This window comes from Agelaius tricolor, unplaced genomic scaffold (assembly GCF_023055355.1).
Source record: "Agelaius tricolor isolate 1412-34295 unplaced genomic scaffold, bAgeTri1.0.p SCAF_3, whole genome shotgun sequence".
Taxonomy (NCBI): Eukaryota; Metazoa; Chordata; class Aves; order Passeriformes; family Icteridae; genus Agelaius; species Agelaius tricolor.
The window spans coordinates 17427355-17448631 of record NW_027269263.1 but is presented as its reverse complement, the minus strand read 5'-3'; the positions used below and the strand labels follow the sequence as shown (position 1 = coordinate 17448631).

The 21277-nt window shown below is 43.1% G+C and overlaps 1 protein-coding gene across 5 annotated transcripts in view; it reads left to right on the top strand.

Annotated features, from left to right (window-relative positions):
* SYN3 (synapsin III) overlaps positions 1–21277 on the top strand; it is a 193278-nt gene that overhangs the window by 164267 nt on the left and 7734 nt on the right. For 4 of the 5 annotated variants that reach the window (XM_071422733.1, XM_071422729.1, XM_071422730.1 and 1 more), the window contains 4 exons: positions 2322–2464; positions 7709–7783; positions 11094–11196; positions 16753–16887. In XM_071422733.1, coding sequence (XP_071278834.1) covers positions 2322–2464; positions 7709–7783; positions 11094–11196; positions 16753–16887 — 456 coding nt within the window. The remainder of the gene's footprint in view (positions 1–2321; positions 2465–7708; positions 7784–11093; positions 11197–16752; positions 16888–21277) is intronic. The other variant, XM_071422734.1, reaches the window with a different exon arrangement.

The window sequence follows — 21277 nt, the reverse complement described above, 5'->3', positions numbered from 1 at the left end:
TTTAACAAGATGAGCTCCTTCCTAGCAATATAATATGGTATAATTCCAGTCTGGAGGGGGGAGATGCATCCTTTCCTCTGCTCTGGGTCAAATGTTCCTAGGCTGAGGACGCAAATATTTCAGTTTGGGCCCAAAGACATCTGTTGCACAAGCACAGCACTTTGTTTCAAATCCTACAAATGTCCTTGTTCCAAGTAGGTCATTATATAATGGCTTTTGTATTTTCTCACTCTCAAAAGGGTCTGGGAGAATATGTTTTAACACCGTGTCAGTGTCGCCTACCCTTGCAGTCCCTCCTATGATCATCTCATCTGGGTGGGACTCGCTTGATGTCATTCAGCCCAGGGCAGCTCTTATCAGTGCAACAAAAATACCCAGCTCCAACACAGCCTGCATTGTTTTCTCTGGTATTTTGTAAGTTCAGACTCTGGATTCCCTCTCCCATTCTCCCCGCTGTCTCCAGGGCATTCCTACCACCTCACCCTGCCCTGCACATCCCCACTCAGACAGAAAGGGAAACAACACAGCCTAGAGTAAGGCTGCTCCTCCTGGATGCCATGTAATGGTTGCCTTTACATATCCCCTTTATATTTGTTATTTCCCTTTTTTTTTTTGGTACCCTTCCTTCCCACAGATGATTGTCATCGCCCTCTGCTCCTTTCCTCAGCAGTTCCTGGATGGTGAGAGCACAGCTCCCACCACAGCAAAAGGGAGAAGAGAAGGACTAGGGGTATTTGCTGGTCAGTAATAGGAGAAGCAAATTCAGGCATCTAGAAATGGTCATCGGTCAAACTGGTTGCACTTTTCACCTTCCCCACAACTGTTCCATTTTTGAAAGATTTTCTGCAACAGGATGTGGTTAAATCTTTGTATGTGCTCTATGTGTAAGGTGGAACTTACACAAAACAATCTAAACAGAGTAAAGCAGGTTAGCAACAAGCTTGTTCTCTACTCCTGAGTGAAGATGGCTCCCACCCTCCCATGGTTGAAAGCAGATACATAAAACCACTTGTTTGTTCTTTGTAAAGAAACACCAAATACCATTGCATGTGCTTCCTTCAGCTGGCTCCATGGAGTCTGGCATCACCCTCCTTTAACACAGAGTGACGCAGCCGGAAAGCTCTTCTGGAGAAGACACCCTTGGATTGTCACCCGTCACTGCACGCTTAACAAAGCAGGGCTGCAATCCCCAGCTGTGGTCTCAAAGCATCACCAAAAGACAAAGTGGGGGTAAAACCATAAAGAAAGTCACTTGCTCATCCTTTTCATACAGTCATGGTCTTTTTTCCACAAATTAATCCACCCTCCCTGCAAATGTCCAGCCCTAAGGAAAAAGACTCATACAGGTTTCCATGATGCACCAAACAAGTGTTTGCCAATACACTAAAGACCATGATTAAAGATATGAGTGAGGTGAAGTTGTCCACTATGTTCTTGTTACCTGCTTGTTCAGTTTTGCTTTCCCAAATCAATGAGCTTTTGTAGAGGTTTGAGTAGATCAATAGAACTTCTACTGTTTTGGTCATCCTCATTTAACTTTTTTTTAATTAAGATACAGAAGTTTTCCCATAACTGAATACAGATCTGTGAAAAGCCAACTTCTCAGAAAAACTGTACCTCATAGGTCCCAACTGCTCATTTGTTTCCAAGTGAGACTCAAGTCTAACACCCTACCAGCTGTCCTACCCACATGCCCATTGCCTCACACTCACACAAGTCTCCCCAAGAGTCAAAAACTCCCCCAGAGACATCCTTCTCCTTCAGAGTTTATGTCCAGTCAAGAGACCTACAATCCTCAAAGAAAGTCTGGAGTGGGTTAATGTGAGATGGCAGGGAACTGAAGGCTAGAGGTGACAGACAACCAGCTCTCATGTTGATTTCCTGTAATCGGTTTGTATTTCCTGACCACCTAAAATACTCTGTTTTCATCCATCCCAACATGGGAAACAGCAGTTGCAACGTTAGAATGAAGTAATAGCTCTAAAGAGATTGAATATTTTTCTGAAGCATCCTAAAAGCAAAGAGCATTAGCAAGAGCCACTTGGGCAAAGGTCTAGCTGCCTCTCTGGTGCCAGGATGACCAGGGCTGGTGCATGAGGAAGGAGAATAGGATGGATTTGGTCTGGGTTGGTTTGCTCTGGGAAGCCTTCTCTCTTTGAATCACAGAAGACTTGCTCTGTCCTCAGCTGTGTCTGTGGAGGGTTTAACTGTGCAATTCATAATAAACATTGTGCTATTCAGGTGCAGAGATGACTTCTGCTCACAAAGTATTCATGTTCTTTTTGCTCTTGTCTCTTTTTCACTGGATTTTGATTATCAAGGTCAAAGTTGAGAACCAGCACGACTTCCGGGACATGGCCAGCATAGTAGCCATGGCAAAAACCTATGCCACCACCGAGCCATTCATTGACTCCAAATACGACATCCGAATCCAGAAAATTGGCAGCAACTACAAGGCTTACATGTGAGTGGATGGCTATGCCAGAGCGAGATGGGGAGGAGGCAGTGCTATGGATATGATTGAGTCAGTGCCTGCTCTGGGCAGGAGTGGGTAGCAGACTTCATTTCCTTGAAGAATAACCCTGCTGTTCTTCCCCCACCTCTGAACCCAGATCCCAATCATCTTCTCTATTAGTCACTGTCAGGTCATTGTTTCTGTCTGTCTCTTTCTGAGATTCACTTAATTCCCACTATAATGACTGTGCTTGGCCATCACCTCTCCATCCTGTTATTGAAGGGTTCATCTTTTCCAGCAAAGTCCTCCAGCTCCAAGTACCCTCTAGTGGGAGCTGAACCCACCCACTTTCCACCTGGAGAAAAAAATAAAAAAGATTGAACTAGCTGCAACTCCTGGAGTCCTACAGTGTCCAGGCCATAGCAGCACCCATCTTTCAGCCCACAGCAGCACCCCATGCTCTCCCCAGCTGCAGATCACAGCACCACATCACACAAGGGGCACAGAGCACCGGGTATGAACAGCCTCAGCTGGGGCAGCACACAGAGTTTCTGTGGGCATTTTGCTTGTGTGCTCCTTGCTGCATATAAAGGAGGGACAGGAGGTGAAACATTTCTGTGGGTGCCCCAAAGCTCCTCCCTGCCCTGTGGTGCAGTGAGGGAGGTGGCATGACAGCAATCTTCAGTGCTGGTATGTTTAAAAGTCTTAAAAAGCATTCAGCCAAACTTCAGTAGTCACCATGCTCAATTAGAGATGTAACCACATGAGTCAGTAAGACACCTGTTTCTTCTTACTACAAACCAGTATATGAAAAAAGCCACACAGCACAGCTTCTCCAGAAGCTCCTTATCCAATCACAGAATTCCGGATAAGTAGTCAGCTCCAGCAGTACATTCTTCAGGTCGCCAGATAAACTGCATATGTTACCTAACACCCACAACACTGTGACTTTTGGGTCCATGTCTGCAAACCTCTAGGCCATAGTTCTGCTAAAGCATAGTTAAACAAGATAATCAAATGTACACAATCACATATTTTTCAGCTATAACTGCCTAAAAATCCCAGTTGGATTCCTAGCACAAAGATGTTTAAGAAAACTAGATAATGACTGAGTTACATTCTTCATGGGAAGGAAGGACATGGGGGACACTTGCCTACTTCATGTGATCTCAATGAAAGAAAATTTATTTGTAATTGATTCAGATCAACAATAGCACAGTTGCCTAATACTACATTAACATCTCAGAGAGTCTGACTCAAATTGGCCAAAGGAAAGAAGGTTTAAAATATCAATTAAAATTCCCTGTTCCTGCCAACACACCCAGCCTTGGCTCCAGAGCCTGCTCCCCAACTGCCTCTAACTGAAACAAAGGCCAAGTTAGCCTGACCATACTCTCTCCTCACTTATTATTCACACTCACCATGCACTCATCCAGAACAGGGATCGGAAATAACACCAGATGATTGAGGAAAGAAAGGAGTCACACTAAGACCTAATCCCACTTGGGAGTATAGCTTCACAGATAATTGTTTGCTAAAGAAAAAATGTTTTAATGTGAAAACTGACATGAACAGAGAACACCTTAATGAGAAATAAAGCTCATTAGCAAAGAAAGCAAACAGCAAGATTCACCCAGTGACTTGCTAACCCAGGAGGTTGAGTTAAATTGAGAGAGCCATTTATGGATGTGAGCTTGGGAGAGTAGTATAGTCAGTCCCACCAGGGACTGTTCCTTCCGCCCCAGCATTAGACAAAATAGGTTATTTCTATGGTATAAGTCCCTACTATGTCCAAGGACAGAGGTAAAAGCACCCAAAATATCAGAGCTCTGACTGGTGTCCCAAATAGGAGACTCAAAACCATTAGTCACGCTAGCAAATCTCAGCCTTAAAGGCAATTCCAGCATCTGCAGTAGCGTCATACTAAGTGACTTGCTTTGATCTGTGAGCCATGGAATCTATTCAGTGATTTTATACCTTCACCCACACATATAGACTTTAAAAAACCCTTTTCTATTGAGAAAAGACTGCACTGAAATTCTCAAGAATATGTTTACTTTGCACCAAGCATCTGCCAGAGGGAGGATGCTGCAGGGTGAGTCATGTATTCCTCCCTGCCCCAGATGTTCAATGCACTTCCTTCCAGCCTATGGCCCAAGGCTTCAGGTTGGTTTTCCATTGGCTTCAGTGCAGTGACTCCAGATTTACACTGCTAACAAACTCCTACTTTGTCCATGCCTTGAGCCAGTCTGAAAACAGCAGATAAGCAGCATATGATATATGCCTAAAATTCCACCAAGTGTATTTGACTGCCATTGTAATACTGGTAAAGAGAAAACATGAAAACAGTTCATGTTACAGGGGAAATTGGGACAGAAATTATGCTTCCATACTCACCCCAACTGGAGGCAAACAGCAGGATCATTTCCAGTTTAGACGCATGAAATGTTGTTCACTTTGAATTAAGCCAGCAGCTATTGACTTTCAGACATGGGCAATTCTTGCCACCAGCTCTTAGGAAGAGGGTAATACCCTTCCTTTGTAGGGTATTACCTTCCTAGTTTCATGACTAGGATTTTTGACTTGTCACCGCCAAAGCAGTTCACTGTGCACATCAACTGTGACTAAACTAGAGCTACTTATAGACTGAGGTAGGACACCAAGAGCTCTGGATCAGCTCATTTATCCACTTCTACTAAACAATGCTGAAGGTGTTGTGGTCACAGATCTGTTTGAGCAACTGATCTCTAGGAGTCTGGGGTCCTTCTCTTTAAGATACTGACTGTACACTGTGTGGCCCCCTGATGTTTAGGATTGTTGGAAGCCTTTCAATCCCTAAGAGAAATGGGGTTTGAGGCAGGACATCCTTAGGAAATTTTTTTTGTCTTAAGTCTCCTTTTTCACTTCATACAATACAAAAAAGAAAATTGAAAAGAAGCTGTATGAGGAACAGTTGGGGTCACTTGGTCACTTGCAGAACAGGAGATGGAGGGGAGGCCTCATCCTAGTCTACAAGTTCCTCATGAGGGAAAGAGGAGGGGCAGGCACTGATCTCTCCTCCCTGGTGACCAGTGACAGGACCCAAGGGAATGGCCTAAAGTTGTGTCAGGCAAGGTTTAGGTTGGACATTAGGAAAGGTGTTACACCAGGGGGTGGTTGGGCACTGGAACAGCTCCCCAGAGAAGCGGTCACAGTACCAAGCCTGGCAGAGTTCAATAAGCATTTGGTCAATGCTCTCAGGCACATGATATGACTCTTGGGGATGGTGCTGTGCAGGGCCAGGAGTTGGGCTCAATGATCCTTTTGAGTCCCTTCCAACTGAGAATATGCAGTGATTCTGTGATTCTGTAAGTCTGGGGGCACAGTTGACTCCTGAACTGCTCAGACTTGCTTGGAAGAGAGTGATCTTGACAGCGGCTGTGGTGTAGGGTTTGGTGTCTGATCCAGTGGGCTTCAAATAAAACTCTTCAGTTTCAAAACAGCAAGGTTCCCTAACAGGAAAGTTAGGAATACAGCAGAGAGATATATTTTAAATCTTATGCTGAAAACTGGCTCATGCTGGATAGGCAAAAACAAGTCCAACAAATCAGCCCAATGGCTTGAGCAGAGTTCTTATTTTTGGAGCTTTCCCATGTTAAATTTCCTTGTAAAACTGTCAAACTGTGGTTTAATTTTCTTAGGGACAACACAGGTGCTTACATTTGGTATGCCAGGTACATATTCTAAACGCCAGTGTCAAATCATCATGTCACTAATGAGACTCCAGGAGTTCCCACCAGTACTAATGGGATTTTGGATGCCCTCTGCCACTGCAGGGCAATTTTCTGTTAAAAATAAATGTTAGCAAAGAGTGGTTCTTCTCATTGCAGAACTGAAAAACATAATCCTACAAATCCCATATTAAAAGAGAAAGAAAGGCTGAAGACTGAGCACTGACCTTACAGGCCATCAAAGGGCTAATGACAGTCCAAGCTTGAGGAGGAATCCATTCTTTTGCTTAGGAAGTAGGGCAGCAGAATGGATGCTGGGTGAAGGCAACAGGCCCAAAAGACAACTATACGAAAACACAGTTATTCAACACAGTAATCATGCTCCTTCAGCCCCCCCAGTCCAGTCCATTAAACATGGCCACAAAGACAATTTCAATTTCACAGCAACTAAACATGCCAGTTTGGAGGAGAATTGGGAAAAGCACTCCAGGGTATCTCTCACAAGAGTAAAGGGGAGCCTTAGGTAGTCAGCTATAATGATTCAAGTTTGTAGTCTAGCAGGACATCACTATTACCACCGCTGAACATAGTTTTGCAAATTCAGTGTCTTTTGTACATGTTGCTGAAAATGTGAGAGAACTGGCAGCAAGGGCTCCCACAACCTTATATTGAAGTGCTGGATCACACCTCATACTCCACTCATAAATCTCTTTCAGTGTGGAGAGGCTTCCTGGATGTATCCTGTCAGCTTGTTGACTTGTCCTGGCTTGTGCACTATGGAAGGGTTATCTGGAGTGTTGTCAGAGCAGGCTGTCCAATGTCTGCCTTGGGCCTAAGGTCAAGAAAAGGAAAATTTTCACCCCCGACAGTGATGGTGAAACCCAGAATTTTCTAGCAACAGTACCTTTTTTGGAAAATAACTATCAGTTGCAGCTAATGAAACTCCAAAGATTTTGAAATAAGGAATTCTCCAAGTCCGAAGACAGTGAGCCATGATGAAAAGTCAATGAAAAGTCAGTGATAGTATGGTAATATATTCTATTACATCAGTACCACTGAAATCAAATTGAAGTGGACACAGAAGTACAACTGAAATCAAATTTAGGTAGACCCAGAATGTCAGAACTGATACTTTGTGAAGCTGCTCAGTAAATATTTGCCTGGAGAGCTTCTGTTCCATGGATGGAGGATGCTACCCATGGCAGAACATAAGGGTGATTATCCTAGAGATCTTTCACACACATTTCAGCTCTGCTAGGTCTAATGTATAAAGAAAGAGAGTACTCACAGAGCCTGATGTGTGCTCAAGATTCCTTGGAGGTTTCTCTGCCTAAAATCCTCAGTCAGTTTTTCATGGGTCTGAACAACATATCCTGTATGGAGTGTTGTTCAGGAAGGATTTGGAAAGGCTTCTGGGAGGAAGAACCTCACCTCATCCCCTCCTGTACAAGCATAAACTCAAGAATGAGCACTACAGTATGCAGGAGGATGGGTCAGGAGTCTATTTTCATGTTCAGGTTATGCTTTTGGTTTGTTTTCCTAGGAGGACTTCCATCTCTGGAAACTGGAAGGCAAACACAGGTTCTGCGATGCTAGAACAGATTGCAATGACAGAGAGGTAAGGAAGAGTTTCAAGACAGTATTAGCTATTCTTGGGTTAGAAGGGAGGAATTGTATTTCCGACTATGGTCAATTGGGAGAACTGGTAAGTGAGGTCTCCTGGGAGGCTGGATAAAGACTTTAAAAGACCAAGTGTTTTCTTAAAAAAATACTAAGGACACAAAGGCAAACTGTCCTATTTTGAAGAACAGACTGAAAGTACAGCTAGAAACCAACATTGCTAAATCATTAGATCTTTAGTGAATGCAACCACAGGAAACAAGACCAGCATACTAGGTCAAGCACACCAGTACAAATATGTAGGGATAAAATCAGAAAGGTCAAAGTACAAAACACAAAGTAACATGAGGTTATCCTAAATATATTACTAACGAGAGGCAGAAAAAGAGTTTTTCTTCTGCTTAACAGGAAAAAACCTGTCAGCTGAAGTGCTGAAAGCACTTTTTGCTTTAGGCTCACAAAAGTGGTCACTGTCTAAGATCTTCTCACTGTTGAACAGAGCAGAAAGAATTCCCTCATGCATCTTACAGACTAAAATTTGCAAATGCTACTTCCATGTATTCAAATCACTGTGATATTTGCTAATACTGCAACTGCCTGACACTGTGGACTCATGGTAACATGCTTTGCTGTAACTCCTATCCTGCAGAACTAACACTTGTTCTCATCACTTTTCTCCATCCCATCTAAGTAGATTATTCATAGATTTATAAAATCTATAGATTACATGTAGGCATTCATCCTTAGTGAATTTAAGATTTTTTGAGATTATACCTCCAGTTTGTCAGGTTCATGATTAATTCTGACTCTCCAGTTTTGGGCACCACAATTGAAGAGAAATAGCAAGGAGCTGGAGAAAGTCCAAAGAACAATAAAAGGAACATTCAGAGAAAACCTAATGAGATGTTGAGAAAAACATGCAACAAGTTCTATGTAGTTTTCCACCTTTTTCAGTTAGCAGACCACTGATATTTTTCCAATAGAGTTGTAGACTATCCTGCCTGCAGTGCAGATGTTCACTCTCCTTCATTAAATGTTACCAACCTGGAAGAAGTTGCCCACAAGCTGAGCACCTCTTCATTCTAAAGATGAAAAAATTGAAAGAGCATAGGGTCTTTAAATATATGATATAGGCATTTCTCATTACTTACATTACAAGTATAATACTGTAAGAAATAAATTATAGCTTAAAAGGTTCCTTTCAACATTTCCCGTATTTTCCTAAAGTAAGGATAGCATAGCACAGAAATTGATGCTCTGAAGGTGATAGCAAATCTCTGTCCTCTTTCAGACCAGATTAAAGAAATGTCTCCTCTTGGGAGCACAAGAGTTGTGCAGGCAGCCATCTAAGATCCCTTCTGCACCTTTAGTTCTGTGAAACAGGGAAGCCAAGCCCCAAATCAGATGCTGAAGGTGACTCTGCAAGACCCTAATAGTACTGTGGGAAGTGGACATGATGATGCATCCTGGCTGTTTATAACACAGCTGAAGCTAGACACATGAAGGGTAGACATTACCTTATTGCAGTGTTGTAGGACTGAAAGCCAGATTCCTGCCAGCCTGCAACACTGCATTTTGAAGGTTTCTTTTGTTAATTGTACTACAAATAACCACTCCAGTCTTATTCAGCCATAAATGAAACAAACCCTGTTGAAATCTGTGAGTTGCCAGTGCACTAAACAAGGCAAGAATGTGCTCAAATGCTCTGATGAGTAGGAGCAACCTGAAGTACCTACTGTACTGAACATAAGTACAAAGAATTTAAATGTTCAGGTAATGCAGAAATGACAGTAAATCCTCTGAAAATGCAACACCTGGTGCACATGCATAAATATGATCTCCTTCCTTATAAGACTCCTATTACACCCCAGCAGCCCTGATGCTCCCAGTGCACACCTATAGCCAACAAACACTGAAGATGGGCAGCCATCAGAGTCTCTGGCATAACCAACAATTCCCTGGCTGCTGTGCCCAGACGCCAAGAGATGTTCCTCAGGAAGAGAGGTGGTTCCCACAATGGTGCCCCTGGATGCTGGGCCACAGCAGTGCATGAGGGGTGCTCTCTGTGCCTCCTGCCTGATCATGCAGTCCATAATTCTCCTCCTCCTTATGCTACTGATGCCTCCTCATACACTGTCTTCCTTGGGGGTCCAGGGTGAACACACTTGGTCTCCTCATTAGGGATAAAAGAGCACCGGTAGTCATATAAGTCATAATTTTTCTTCTTCCCAGAGACATTGTGTTCACACAAGTTCATCATTATGTTGTCAAGATATGGGGACTCTGGCTGTCTTCAAGGACATAAATTTGTTCTTTAGCCAGAACAGCTCTTTCCCCAGTCCCTGTAGGGTCTGCAAAATTTCAGTGTTTTCATGAGATTGTGGCCTTCCCTCCCCTCTCTGCATCATGTCATAGTCCTGCTTACAGATCTGCTGTTCTGAGATTATTATTTTTATTTAAATGGCCGGGACCACGGCACAGCTGCACAGGAAATAAAACCAAGCTGCCTCATTCCCTCCTCATTTGCACAGTGGCGGAATGTGGTCCCCCCATAACATGCCTCTTGTCATTCTCTCTCTTCCTCTGACTCCAGGATAGCTAGGGGACCACCAGCTCACATCCCCATCTTGGGATGGATAGGGAAAAGTGCTGCAGCCTGAAGGTCACCCTCCAACAAATAGTGCCTGGTCCGTGTGATGAGACTGCCTGACTAGGAACAACACCCAAGGGATAGAAGGAAGCAGGAGACTGTAAAAGGATAAAATTGAAAGTAAATTGTAAAATTCAGGAGCTACTGCATTACAGATCAGAGAGGGGATGGCTACTCCTTGCTAAATTCAACACTCACTTTCTGATCCTATTCCAGTCCTAATGTTCAGGACATCTTATCAGGAGAAAGCTGCCTGCATAATGGAGGGCTTTCAGGCAAAGCCAATACAAACGCTGAGGGGCCAACACTACTGGGAGATTAAATGAGCTAAATATTTATAGCTTGGCTGAATGACAACCAACTGGAGATCTGATGTAAATACCAAGGAGGGAAAGAAACATTTTAAGGTGGCTTTGAGGGCAGGATTGAATCAATCTGAAATGAAGGGAAACTTTTGGCAAGATTCTTTATTTACTCCATCTCCTGTGAGTGGGAGTCAAGAGAGGGAGTCAAGGACCCAGCAAAACGCATGAAGGACAGCTTGTAATAAGGGCTCCCAAATCACTTTGTGTTCCTATGGGCAGCAGGGTGGGTGGCTGGTTTTGGTGGACTACCCAAGGACAGCTAATCCTAGGCCATGCTCTTGTGGTTTCTGCAGGTACCGACTCTGGGCCGATGCCTGCGCAGAAATGTTTGGAGGTCTGGATATCTGTGCTGTCAAAGCTGTCCACAGCAAAGATGGAAAAGACTATATCATTGAGGTGAGAGCATGGGCACCCTGAATGTTAAGTCTCCTTTGGAAAGTGTATCTGCAAGCACTGTGCCTTGGAGTTCACATGCACCTACCTGCACCAACCCTGTGTGCTCTGCAGTCTCTGCTCCTCTGTGCCCACCTGCATCCTCAGGCCATGGCCCACTGATACGTTAGGAACTGATTCAGAGCCCCAGCCAAACTAGCAGATACATAGCAAAGTGTCAGGGTTGAAGTGCCTTCCTTTCTCAGTGTGGACAGTGAAAGGAAATGGAGAGCCACAGAGTGCTTGGCCACCTCAGCTTTTCAGCAGATGATTCAGTTCATTAAAAATCTCAATTTCTCTCTGAATGAACCTTTCTTTGATCACTTTAAAGGGGACTTCCAAACAAAAATCCAAGTTGCACTTTATTTAAAAGAAGAAAATAAATGGTGAGAGTGTAGCAAAAGGTTCACAAGCAACAGGAGCACCTTGATAGAGCAAAAAAAGAAAGGTGTATTTTCTAAAATCTTTTGCGTAGACAGTGTTCACTACATAAGAGGCCATCAAGACAAAGCACCACAAAGTTACTCTGAGTAATGTGTACTACGACTTTTTGTATTCAGGGCTGGACAGACTGTGGCTCTGAGAGCTAAAGCTCAATGTGCTCCTTCCCAGGCCAGGAGGCAGATATGGAGGTGGGGTAAATAGCATACTCAGATCATCCTAACAGGGCAGAGAAGGAAAAGCTGGCCAGAAAAATCAAAGTGGGAAACGGAAGAGATGCCCTGGAGGCGAGACAATCCAGGCAGTAAGCAAGTGCCTCTGTCAGTATGCGACTGAGGAGACACAAGATCTGACCTGCTGTAAACTCCACCAACACAGGCCAGCTGAGGAAGACAAGCAGAGCCAGGCTATTGGCTTCATGCAGGGGTGCTGACACACTGCAAAGCTATGTGTGGGAGAGCAGTCCCACCCGCTGAGGGCTGGGATGCTGATGAGAACCACATGAGCCCTCCAGTGACTGTGCATTCCTGCATTATGTATCTGCTCTCCCCAGGGAGGGGAGCAGTGACCTGTCAAAGGCCATGTGATAGAAGCGTGCTGCCAGCAACCAAACGCTGGCAAGCCTCTGTCTTTTCCTGAATTGATGGGGCCAGGGCTAATGGGTCTGCTCCCGTATGCAATTCATCAGCACCTAGAGGAGCATCCCCTAGAGCAGACTGTTTCCCTGCTGTGCACTTTTAAATCCCTATGCCGCTGCAGCTGGGAAAGAAAGAGCAAGAAAGCAGCCTTGCTAGAGACAACTGTAAGGACATTTGGAGTGTGTCCACACATGGTTAGACATGATATGTGGTTTTCATATCCCTACATATATTCTTGCACATAAGCCTATGTACGTGCACACACTGCTAGTTCTGGGCTTAAAGATTATATGGCTCTGTCTGGGTATGCCTCTGGGTTTTCACATCTGCCACTGTGTGTGACTGACTGGTGAAAAGCACATCTGTACTTTAACAGCCATCATCAGCTCACACACAGAGAAATGCACGCTTGTGCTCCTCTCTCTGTGACCAAGGTAAGAAGCAACACATCCAATACAACACAAATCAGAAGAAACACTATATAGTTTCAGATGGGTCATGCTGAATTACCACAGTGGAGAGAACCTGATTGAGCAGGCCTGATATACCAATATCTAGCAGGCATTCAGATGCCAGGCTGATGATGTTGGGAAAGGAGTGCAATGTAAGGAGCAGAGCAAAGCCAAACAGGTAACTTTTTATGCAGATCTGAGGGAGATGTTGACAAGTAATTAATTGCCTCCAGCCAACTTCCTGGGGTACTTTTATTGGTCTGAAACTGATCCTTTGTTTTGCTTTTTTCTTTTGATAGTGGGAGAAAAAAGTTATTTGACAGAGTGACAGTTGTATTTTCCTGGTAAGAAGGAACAGTGTGCTATGACACTTTACAAGAAAGCATGCCTAATTGGGCTAAACAAACAAGGAATTTGCATAATGCAGTTGCAGGCAGTAATTAATTTTCACAAAGTAGTTCTTCAGGAAAGATTCACAGAAGTAGTGATGGGCAGTGCTATGAACTGAGACTTATCATAGTGGTTCGTTGCAAAATAAATTAGATTAAGATGAGTTATCAACAGCATAAGAGTAAACTTGCACACATGGTATTTGCTCTTAGTTGAACTTCACCTTCTTTTCTTTTCCCATGACAAACAGCAGAATCTGTTACATTTCTGCCTTCAGAGCATTACACACTTATGTACCATTTTCATGGCTCATATTGAAACAGATTGTGAATTTAGCAGTTAATGCTGGTAAATCCCTCTTTCTTTTTTCTTTCTTTTTTTTTTTTTTTTTTTTTTTTTTTTTTTTTTTTTTTTTTTTTTTTTTTGTAATATAGCCCATTTCTACATCTCTGCTAAGATAAAAAATATGAAGCAAGCAGAGGGCAAGAAAAATGGTCCATGTGGTTTATTCTTCCTCCTGGAAGAATAAGATAAGCCCTGACTGCTAAGCTATTTTACTAGACATGCTCCTTGCTGCCCTGCAAGGAGCCCTGCTCATCCCTTCAGCAGTGCCTATAATTTGTTTTAATATGTCAAATCATCGTTTTCCTTCCTTCCTTCCTTCCTTCCTTCCTTCCTTCCTTCCTTCCTTCCTTCCTTCCTTCCTCAAAATCACCTAACACTCCACTCTTGCACATCAGAGTGTAAAAACACAAGCCCAGGCTTCAGCATCATACAGGCACATAGGGAGAAACAGGATGATCTTTTTCTGAGTCTCTTTGCCTGGGCACTTTTTCTTCACCCCTCATTCACCTTACCAGGCAGCAGCAGCTGCACCAGGAGCAGCCTCTGACCTTGGGCAGCTACAAAGGCTGGGTCCATATGTGCTGACATCTTCTTTCCTTGCCCAGCTGTTCTGTGATCGCCCGGGAAGGGATGAGTGCAGTCTGTCTGTAATTCACATATTCCTTTCAGCCAGTTGATTTATTCAGTATTAGCATTTGTATCTGCCCAGTTCTAGACCAATTGACCCTTCCTGGAGGACAGGCAAGGTGACATCTCGTGATCCTTTTCAGTTCAGTGGCAACCAGCTGATGTCAGAAATCACTGCCATTTTCAAAGGCCTTCCCTTGTGCATGTGATTGTTCATGATAGCTCCTGTATTTGCTGTTTCCCAAATCTCACATTCCCCTGCCAGATACTACACATCAGGGCATCAGATAGCCTCATCCCTGGTGTGTCTTCACTGGTTCAGGTGGAACTTGCTCCAGGGCTCACTTCCCCTGGAGCCTTTGGTTTATAAAGCACCATCTTCCTCTTATGCCACTGCAGCCACAGAAAGAGGAAAAAAGCAATCCTTGAGATAGGGAAATCAGCTCTGGGGTTCTCAGCACAGGGAAAAAAATGGACCTTTTGGAGCAGATTCAGAGGAGGGTCATGAAGATGTTAAAGTGCTGGAGCATCTCTCCTATGAAGACAGCTCCCAAAACAGCTGTGGTTGTTCAGCCTGGAGAAGAGAAGGATCAGGGCAGATCTCATAGCACCTTCCAGTATGTAAAGGGGGCCCATAAGAAAAGGACAAACCTTTTAGCAGGGTCTGTTGCAACAGGACAAATGATAATGATTTTAAACTAAAAGATGGTACATTCCGCCTATATGTAAGGAAGAACATTTTTACTGTGCAGATAGTGGTGGATGCCCCATCTGTGGAGACGTTCAAGGTCAGGCTGGATGGGGCTCGAGAGGAATCTGATCTAGTTGAAGATGTCTTAGCTCATAGCAGGGGTATTGGACTGGACGGCCTTTACAGTTTTCTTCCAGCCCAAACCATTCTATGCGTCTGTGGCAAGCGGGGCTCGGGGTGTTTTGAGCAGAGCCGTGTCTCGGTGACTCCCGGGGAGCCGGGAGCGCGGCTCGCCTGAGGCTAGGCAGGGTAAGGGCATCATCCAGTGGTCACACGGCATCATCTAGTGGCCACACGGGCCCTCGCACCGCGCCGTGCGGGGACACGGGAGACCGCTTCTCTCTCGGGAACTGTAATTGCCACATTTCCTTTTAAGATAGGAGTGGAAAGAAGGGAAACCTGCTGGAGGGCCCCCAGGAGCCCCTGGCTAGTGAGACCCAGGTGGGAATTTGCCATCCCCTGACACTGTTAGGAAGCATCACATTCCTCACCTCATTTCTCAATGGAAGAACAGCTAAGTAGATAGTGGAAGGAAAAGCCACCTTGTGTATTTAGCCAAACGCTGACATATAATTTTCTAACCTTCTCCTTTTGCCCCCTGGGCCAAGTAGGCCATGGATATAAACATCAACCCCCTTTCCATGCATACCTTAGTTAAACCTTTCTAGGTAGCTTTTCTAGTGTTTATAGAAGACACCTGTAGAAATTAAACAAAACCATTATGCTGCATGAAAAGAGCAGAATACAAACTCAGTGAACTCACGTCACTGATTTCCTCTACTTTAAATCTAAAAAAAGAGGTGCAAAATTTTCCATTTCCCTCCCTCTTGCGGCCCTGCCAGGGTGGAGTGCACTTCCAATTGTTATCTGAGCATTGAGTCAGTGCCTTTCTTGAGCAATTCAACCTTCAACTTTGCATTTCCAGGGATTTTAATGTTTGCTTTAAAAATAAAAGCAAAATAAAATAAACTCTTCCAACCCTGATATTTTGGTACTATTATATTTACTCCAGCTGAATCCTAACTTCATCAGAGTACAGTTCTTCCTGTGGGATTTAGCAAATGTTTGCAAAACACTTGATTTATGATGAACTGTTGAAAATCATGTTCAGGGCCGCTACACAGATGAGGGTCTGCTGTGCTTTCAGTATTATTGTTGTGAGGCCATTTCTTACCTCAAAGATCCTTTGACAGTTCTCCTTCCCCCATCCCCACAGTCTTGCTTCCCAGTTTTCCCCAGTAGATTTGTAGAACTTGCTTGGGCAGCAGTTGTATCACAGCATTATCAAGAAGACAAGCAGAGACCAAGTTTATTTTCCTGCACTTGGTGCCGGTTTGGTGATATCCTATTCATTACACATCTGTGGTGTTTATTTTCCCTCTCAGGGTGCAGTGCTTTGTGTTCATTAATCCCAAATGTTTCCTGGTTTCCTCCAGTCCCTGTTGCTCTCATCTCCTCAGGCTTCAGTACATGTTGTTTCTCTTCTCCTGTGGCCATTTAAATTGCAATGTCACCCCCAAGTACTGTGGGATAATGCCAGACCTTATCCATCAGACGCATCTCCTCGGGACATGTGAAGGAGAAAATTTGTATTAAGTCGATATAGAAAGCTTGCAGCCACCATAGGTCTTGGCTTGGCTCCCAAGTTGTGAAGGGAAGAAAGATGGAGAGTTGGGGGAAGCACATTTCCAAAAAACCCTAAGCGAAATCCCACACCTGGAAAAGTCAAGCATGTTTCATCATGAGGAGAGTGGTGACTGTAGATACTGACAAGGATGTGCAGACACAAAACAGGTTCATGTAAGAGCTGAGTTGAAACAGGCATCTGCCAGCAGGAAACCACCTTACTAACTGTTGTTTTTGCCTCCTGTGGCAGGTGATGGACAGCTCAATGCCCCTGATTGGGGAGCACATAGAAGAGGACAGACAACTTATAGCGGATCTGGTTGTTTCCAAAATGACTCAGCTTGCCGCCACTGCTGGATCTACACCATCACCGCTGAGGCCTTGGGTATGAGTGAACCTAGTGAGCAAGTTATTTCCCTGACCTTCTTTCTTTCTGTCTCCTCACTGAGTGTGTCAAGCAGTCACACATCTCAGAGAGTTGAACAGTCCCATGTGGGAGTGTATTGAACAGACTGACTCCTGCTCTTCCAAAGGAGACTCACAGGCTCTTTGAAGTGGGCACCCCTAAGGAGCACATCTCTCTCCCTTACTCTCCTTCCAGATAAATATGACATCACACCAGTAGCATGTCCATGCATCTAGACATTCTGACTTGCTAAACTCACTGATTCACACTGAAGACGGGCATTTTTAGAGGTACTTCTAATACCCAGAATTTTCTACAAATCTATAACCCACAACCCAGTTTCATTTCTGTCTAACACCATCCCTCAGGATAGGTTTCATTCCAGTTTTTGCATCCCTGTTCTGCTTTCAAGAACAGAAAGTGGGAATCTCCAGCAAGATTTGTTCCATTCCTTACTGCAGTTTCTTCTTCAGAGATGTCCTTTGCCACCTTCATCGGGGGAGGCTTTACTAAAGCTGAACTCATATAAGAACCTGTTACTTTTGCATTTAAACTGGCCCCTTAGTTCTTCTTGTGTACATCCATTTTGAGTATCAAATGCATCTAATTTTACTACCACGTTTCCCAGAGGCAGTTAAATATAAATGAAACACCCCAAAACAGAACCTGAATATCCAGGTATACTTGCTGCACCTCTTTCAGTACCTAACGGAGAGCCAAGTGTGAAGGTTTGAGGACAACAAATCTGTACAACAGAAGAGACAAGAGAGTAAAAAGTTGAGGGACAAACCTGATTGCAATACACTGGTAGAATTTTCATTTCCACTTGAGACAATAAAATGGGAGAAGGCACTTTATGGTGCTCTGCCTTTGTCATATGACAGTCTATTCCTGCTAAACCAGGACCCAGCACGAAGGGTATTCAGGGCAGCTCCAAGTTTTAGCTAGAGTGAAGGAGTAAACATTTAATAGACACTGAAAATGCTTTGAAGCAGGAAAAGTGATGCAGAAGAGATAGCATTTACAAAGTGGAATCAAGAACTACCATTTGAAATAGCCAAGATATAGAGTGCATGAACTAAGAGAAAAGGGCAAGCCAACAGAAACTGAGAACATGGACAGATGCATCTGTTTTCCCTGTCTGTAATATACTGATACAGGATTGGATTGGATTACAGCAGACCTAAACTAAGGCAAAAACAAGAACAAAATAAATCTTGAAGGGATAGGGTGTCAAATAGTAGAGTCAAATAAGAAAAGGGTCTTCATTGGGAATAAAACCTAGAATTACCTGTATATATAATCAAAAAAACTAAACCCACAAACATGTTAACTAGAGTGTTTTACAATAGAGAAAGGGCTTGGTGCCACAAACATCAAAAAAATTGTACATGCTGCATTACTAACATAATGTTATAACAGTTAGAAGTGTCCAGGGAGAAAGAATTAAATATGAGGCTGCTAAGAAGCAGAACTACTGCTGCAGATGAAGACTTCCACAGAAGGAATACAAAGAGCAATTCTGAATATAAAGGCAGCAGTACTGAATACATAGTCCTATGGGTATGAATAGAATACCTATACTTATTATTGGACCTCTCTATACTAGTCTCTGGATTAAAAAATCCTGAGAAATTATGAAACTGAGTGCACAGAATTGACAGAGATGGAAAAGTAATGGGTCACAACAATGTAAGACTTCAGCTATCAAGAAGCAAGTCAAATATCACAGGGGAACAGCAATTCAGGAGGAGGTAAAAACACCTTGACTTTGCCATAAGAAACATCCAGGTACAAAGTCAGATAGTGAGTGTGTACAATTAGATTTAATGTCCAAGGGACAAATGTGATATCAAAAAGTAAGGGTATGACACAAGCATGAGAAAAGAGAATTAATCCACTCCCTAGCAGTAAAACTGTAGAGATGCTATTTGAGAGACCACTGTTTTCCAGAATGCATATATACATTTCTGATCTGCTCCTGAACAAAGAATGTGAGAAATAAACTTGTAGAATTAAATTACAGATAGGATATTTAAGACAAACGGAAAAAAGTCTTTCCAATTTGGAAATCTGACATTTAAGAAGACCTTTATGTGGCATCCTACAAGTAATAAAAGGAAATGTAAAAAGGATAGAAATTAATTTCAAGGAGCAGATAGAGGAAAGAATGAAAAAAGTTCTTTGAATTCTTCAGAAAATGGAACCCTACCAAACAATTGGTGGGCTCTATGGATCATCCAAATTTTAGGGAGGAAAAGAAGACAACAGAGACAGCATTGTGACTCTAGTAAATGTAATTGCTGAAAGTGGGGAATTTCTTTACCTCATTATAGTTTTTCCTGATCAGAATGACACAGAAAAGAACAAAAACAGTTATTAAGTCAGTGATGACTGATATTTTAAAAAAATTAAGCCCCCAATTCCAGATGGCTACATCCAATGAACTGAATTTGGGAAGTGGCTAAGCTGCCAAAAAAACTGTGCAATATCATTAGAAATAGTTACTGCTCCAGAGGACTGGTGTAAAACAAATACAAAATATGTGGCTTGAAAGCTGTAAGAGTAATGTAGAAAAATTTAGACAAGTAAGTCGTAGACTTTATGAATTATCTCAAATGATAATTTAAAGAAGAATACAGAAGAATAAATAAATCAGCAGAAACCACAGGTCAGGGCATTTACCACATGATTTTTTTTTGCAAAGAAGAAGAAAAAATGTCCCATTAATTTATTTTTGATTCTTTTCCTTTCATTTCTTTGGGAATACTTTCATGAAGTGGTAGAAAACAGGCAGTCAGAATGATGTAGCTAGTCAAAAAGCCTTAGGCAAGGTAACAGACAAGCTGTAAAAGAAAGCATGGAGGGGCTAAAAGGTAAAGTTTTATTGTGTAGCAGAAGCTGACCTCAGATATAGATGTTAGAGATTTTAATTCTTGTGAACAGTTAGCAGAGGGGATACTTCAAGGATACTGCACCTGGCCATGGTGATAAATGGGTTGGTTGAGCCCAGGACAGGATGTTAATGACAAGTTTGCTTTCATGCCTTCAACATGAAATCCGCTGCCATGGCTACAATGTGGTTCTGTCCTTGCCTCTCTGACCTTCCACCAGAAGACCTTGGGCTGGCCCTCACCCCTTCATCTCTCAGCCTCAAAAACCTGTTTTGCCTTTATTTCTGAGATGCCTTGGTTGACTGTAGGGAGAAACTGTAGAGGTGAATAGGAGATCCAATTCCTTTTCTTTGCCTGGTCTAATCAAGACATCTCACAGCATAAGAACAGGTAATTTCCATCAACACCAAGGCAAGGTTTAGTTCCCAAGCTATGTAGGGCTAGAAGCCATGAATGGAAAATTCCCAGATTTTCCTTCCCTGTCCATTTGCAAGTCCCATTGCAGGTAAATAGTGCAAAAGATGGACTGGCAACTTCATCACATTTATGCTAGTCAGTTGAAACTAATTTCAATGTTTCCAACTATGAAACATTTCTTCACATTTCCAGAACCACTTAGCTCATTCTTCTGACCTTCCAGGAGCCTTGAAGACCCTTTTATCATGATGTTCTGCATGTAAATAATCCAGCATGTACCAGCCTATCTGTCTCCAGCTTTCCTGGTTTTCATAAACAATTTTGTGCAATAGGCTTACTCAGACTTTAGTTAACTTTGGACCAGCCCTTTGTGCAGCAGCTCTGCATTGCTTAATCTGTTTATTAAAATATCTGTCAAAAAGATTAAACAGTGAGAGAGAAGAAAGAGCAGATGGCACCAAATTATTTGCATTAGTCAGGACCAAGGATGGCAGTGAAGAACATCTGACAGAGCTATGTATGTTCAGTCACCACAACAGCAAATGAAACTCCATATGGAAGACTGAAGGGTAAGCAAAGCTGGGGGTAGAGAGAGGGAGAGCATAAACAATGTGCAGAACTTTCAAGTGGCACCAGCCATTCCCTTGTGAAATACTTTGTTGCATACAGGCTAATGAAAACCATTGCTCAGCCTATGGTTGTGTTGACAAGGGAAAAGCAGGAAATTAGGATGCAGGAAAAATGAACTGGCAATGTATACAGAGAACCCAGATATTGCTTCATTTGGAAAAATATAAGCAGACCCATCTCTGGCATCTGCAGGAGAAATTACAAAGCTGGGAAAGAGAAGTTGGTGATGAAAACAATTAGGGGCTTGGAAATATTCCCATGGAGGGACTGGAGGGATTCTAAAGTCTCTTGGCTTTAGAAAGGAGGTAAATGAGAGAGAGGGCAGTGAAGGTTTGCAAAATAATGAATGGCCTAGCATGGGCAGGTTGTAAGAACTAGTCTCAAAACTCAGAACAAAGCAAGAGAGATAAGAAATGGGAAAGACAATG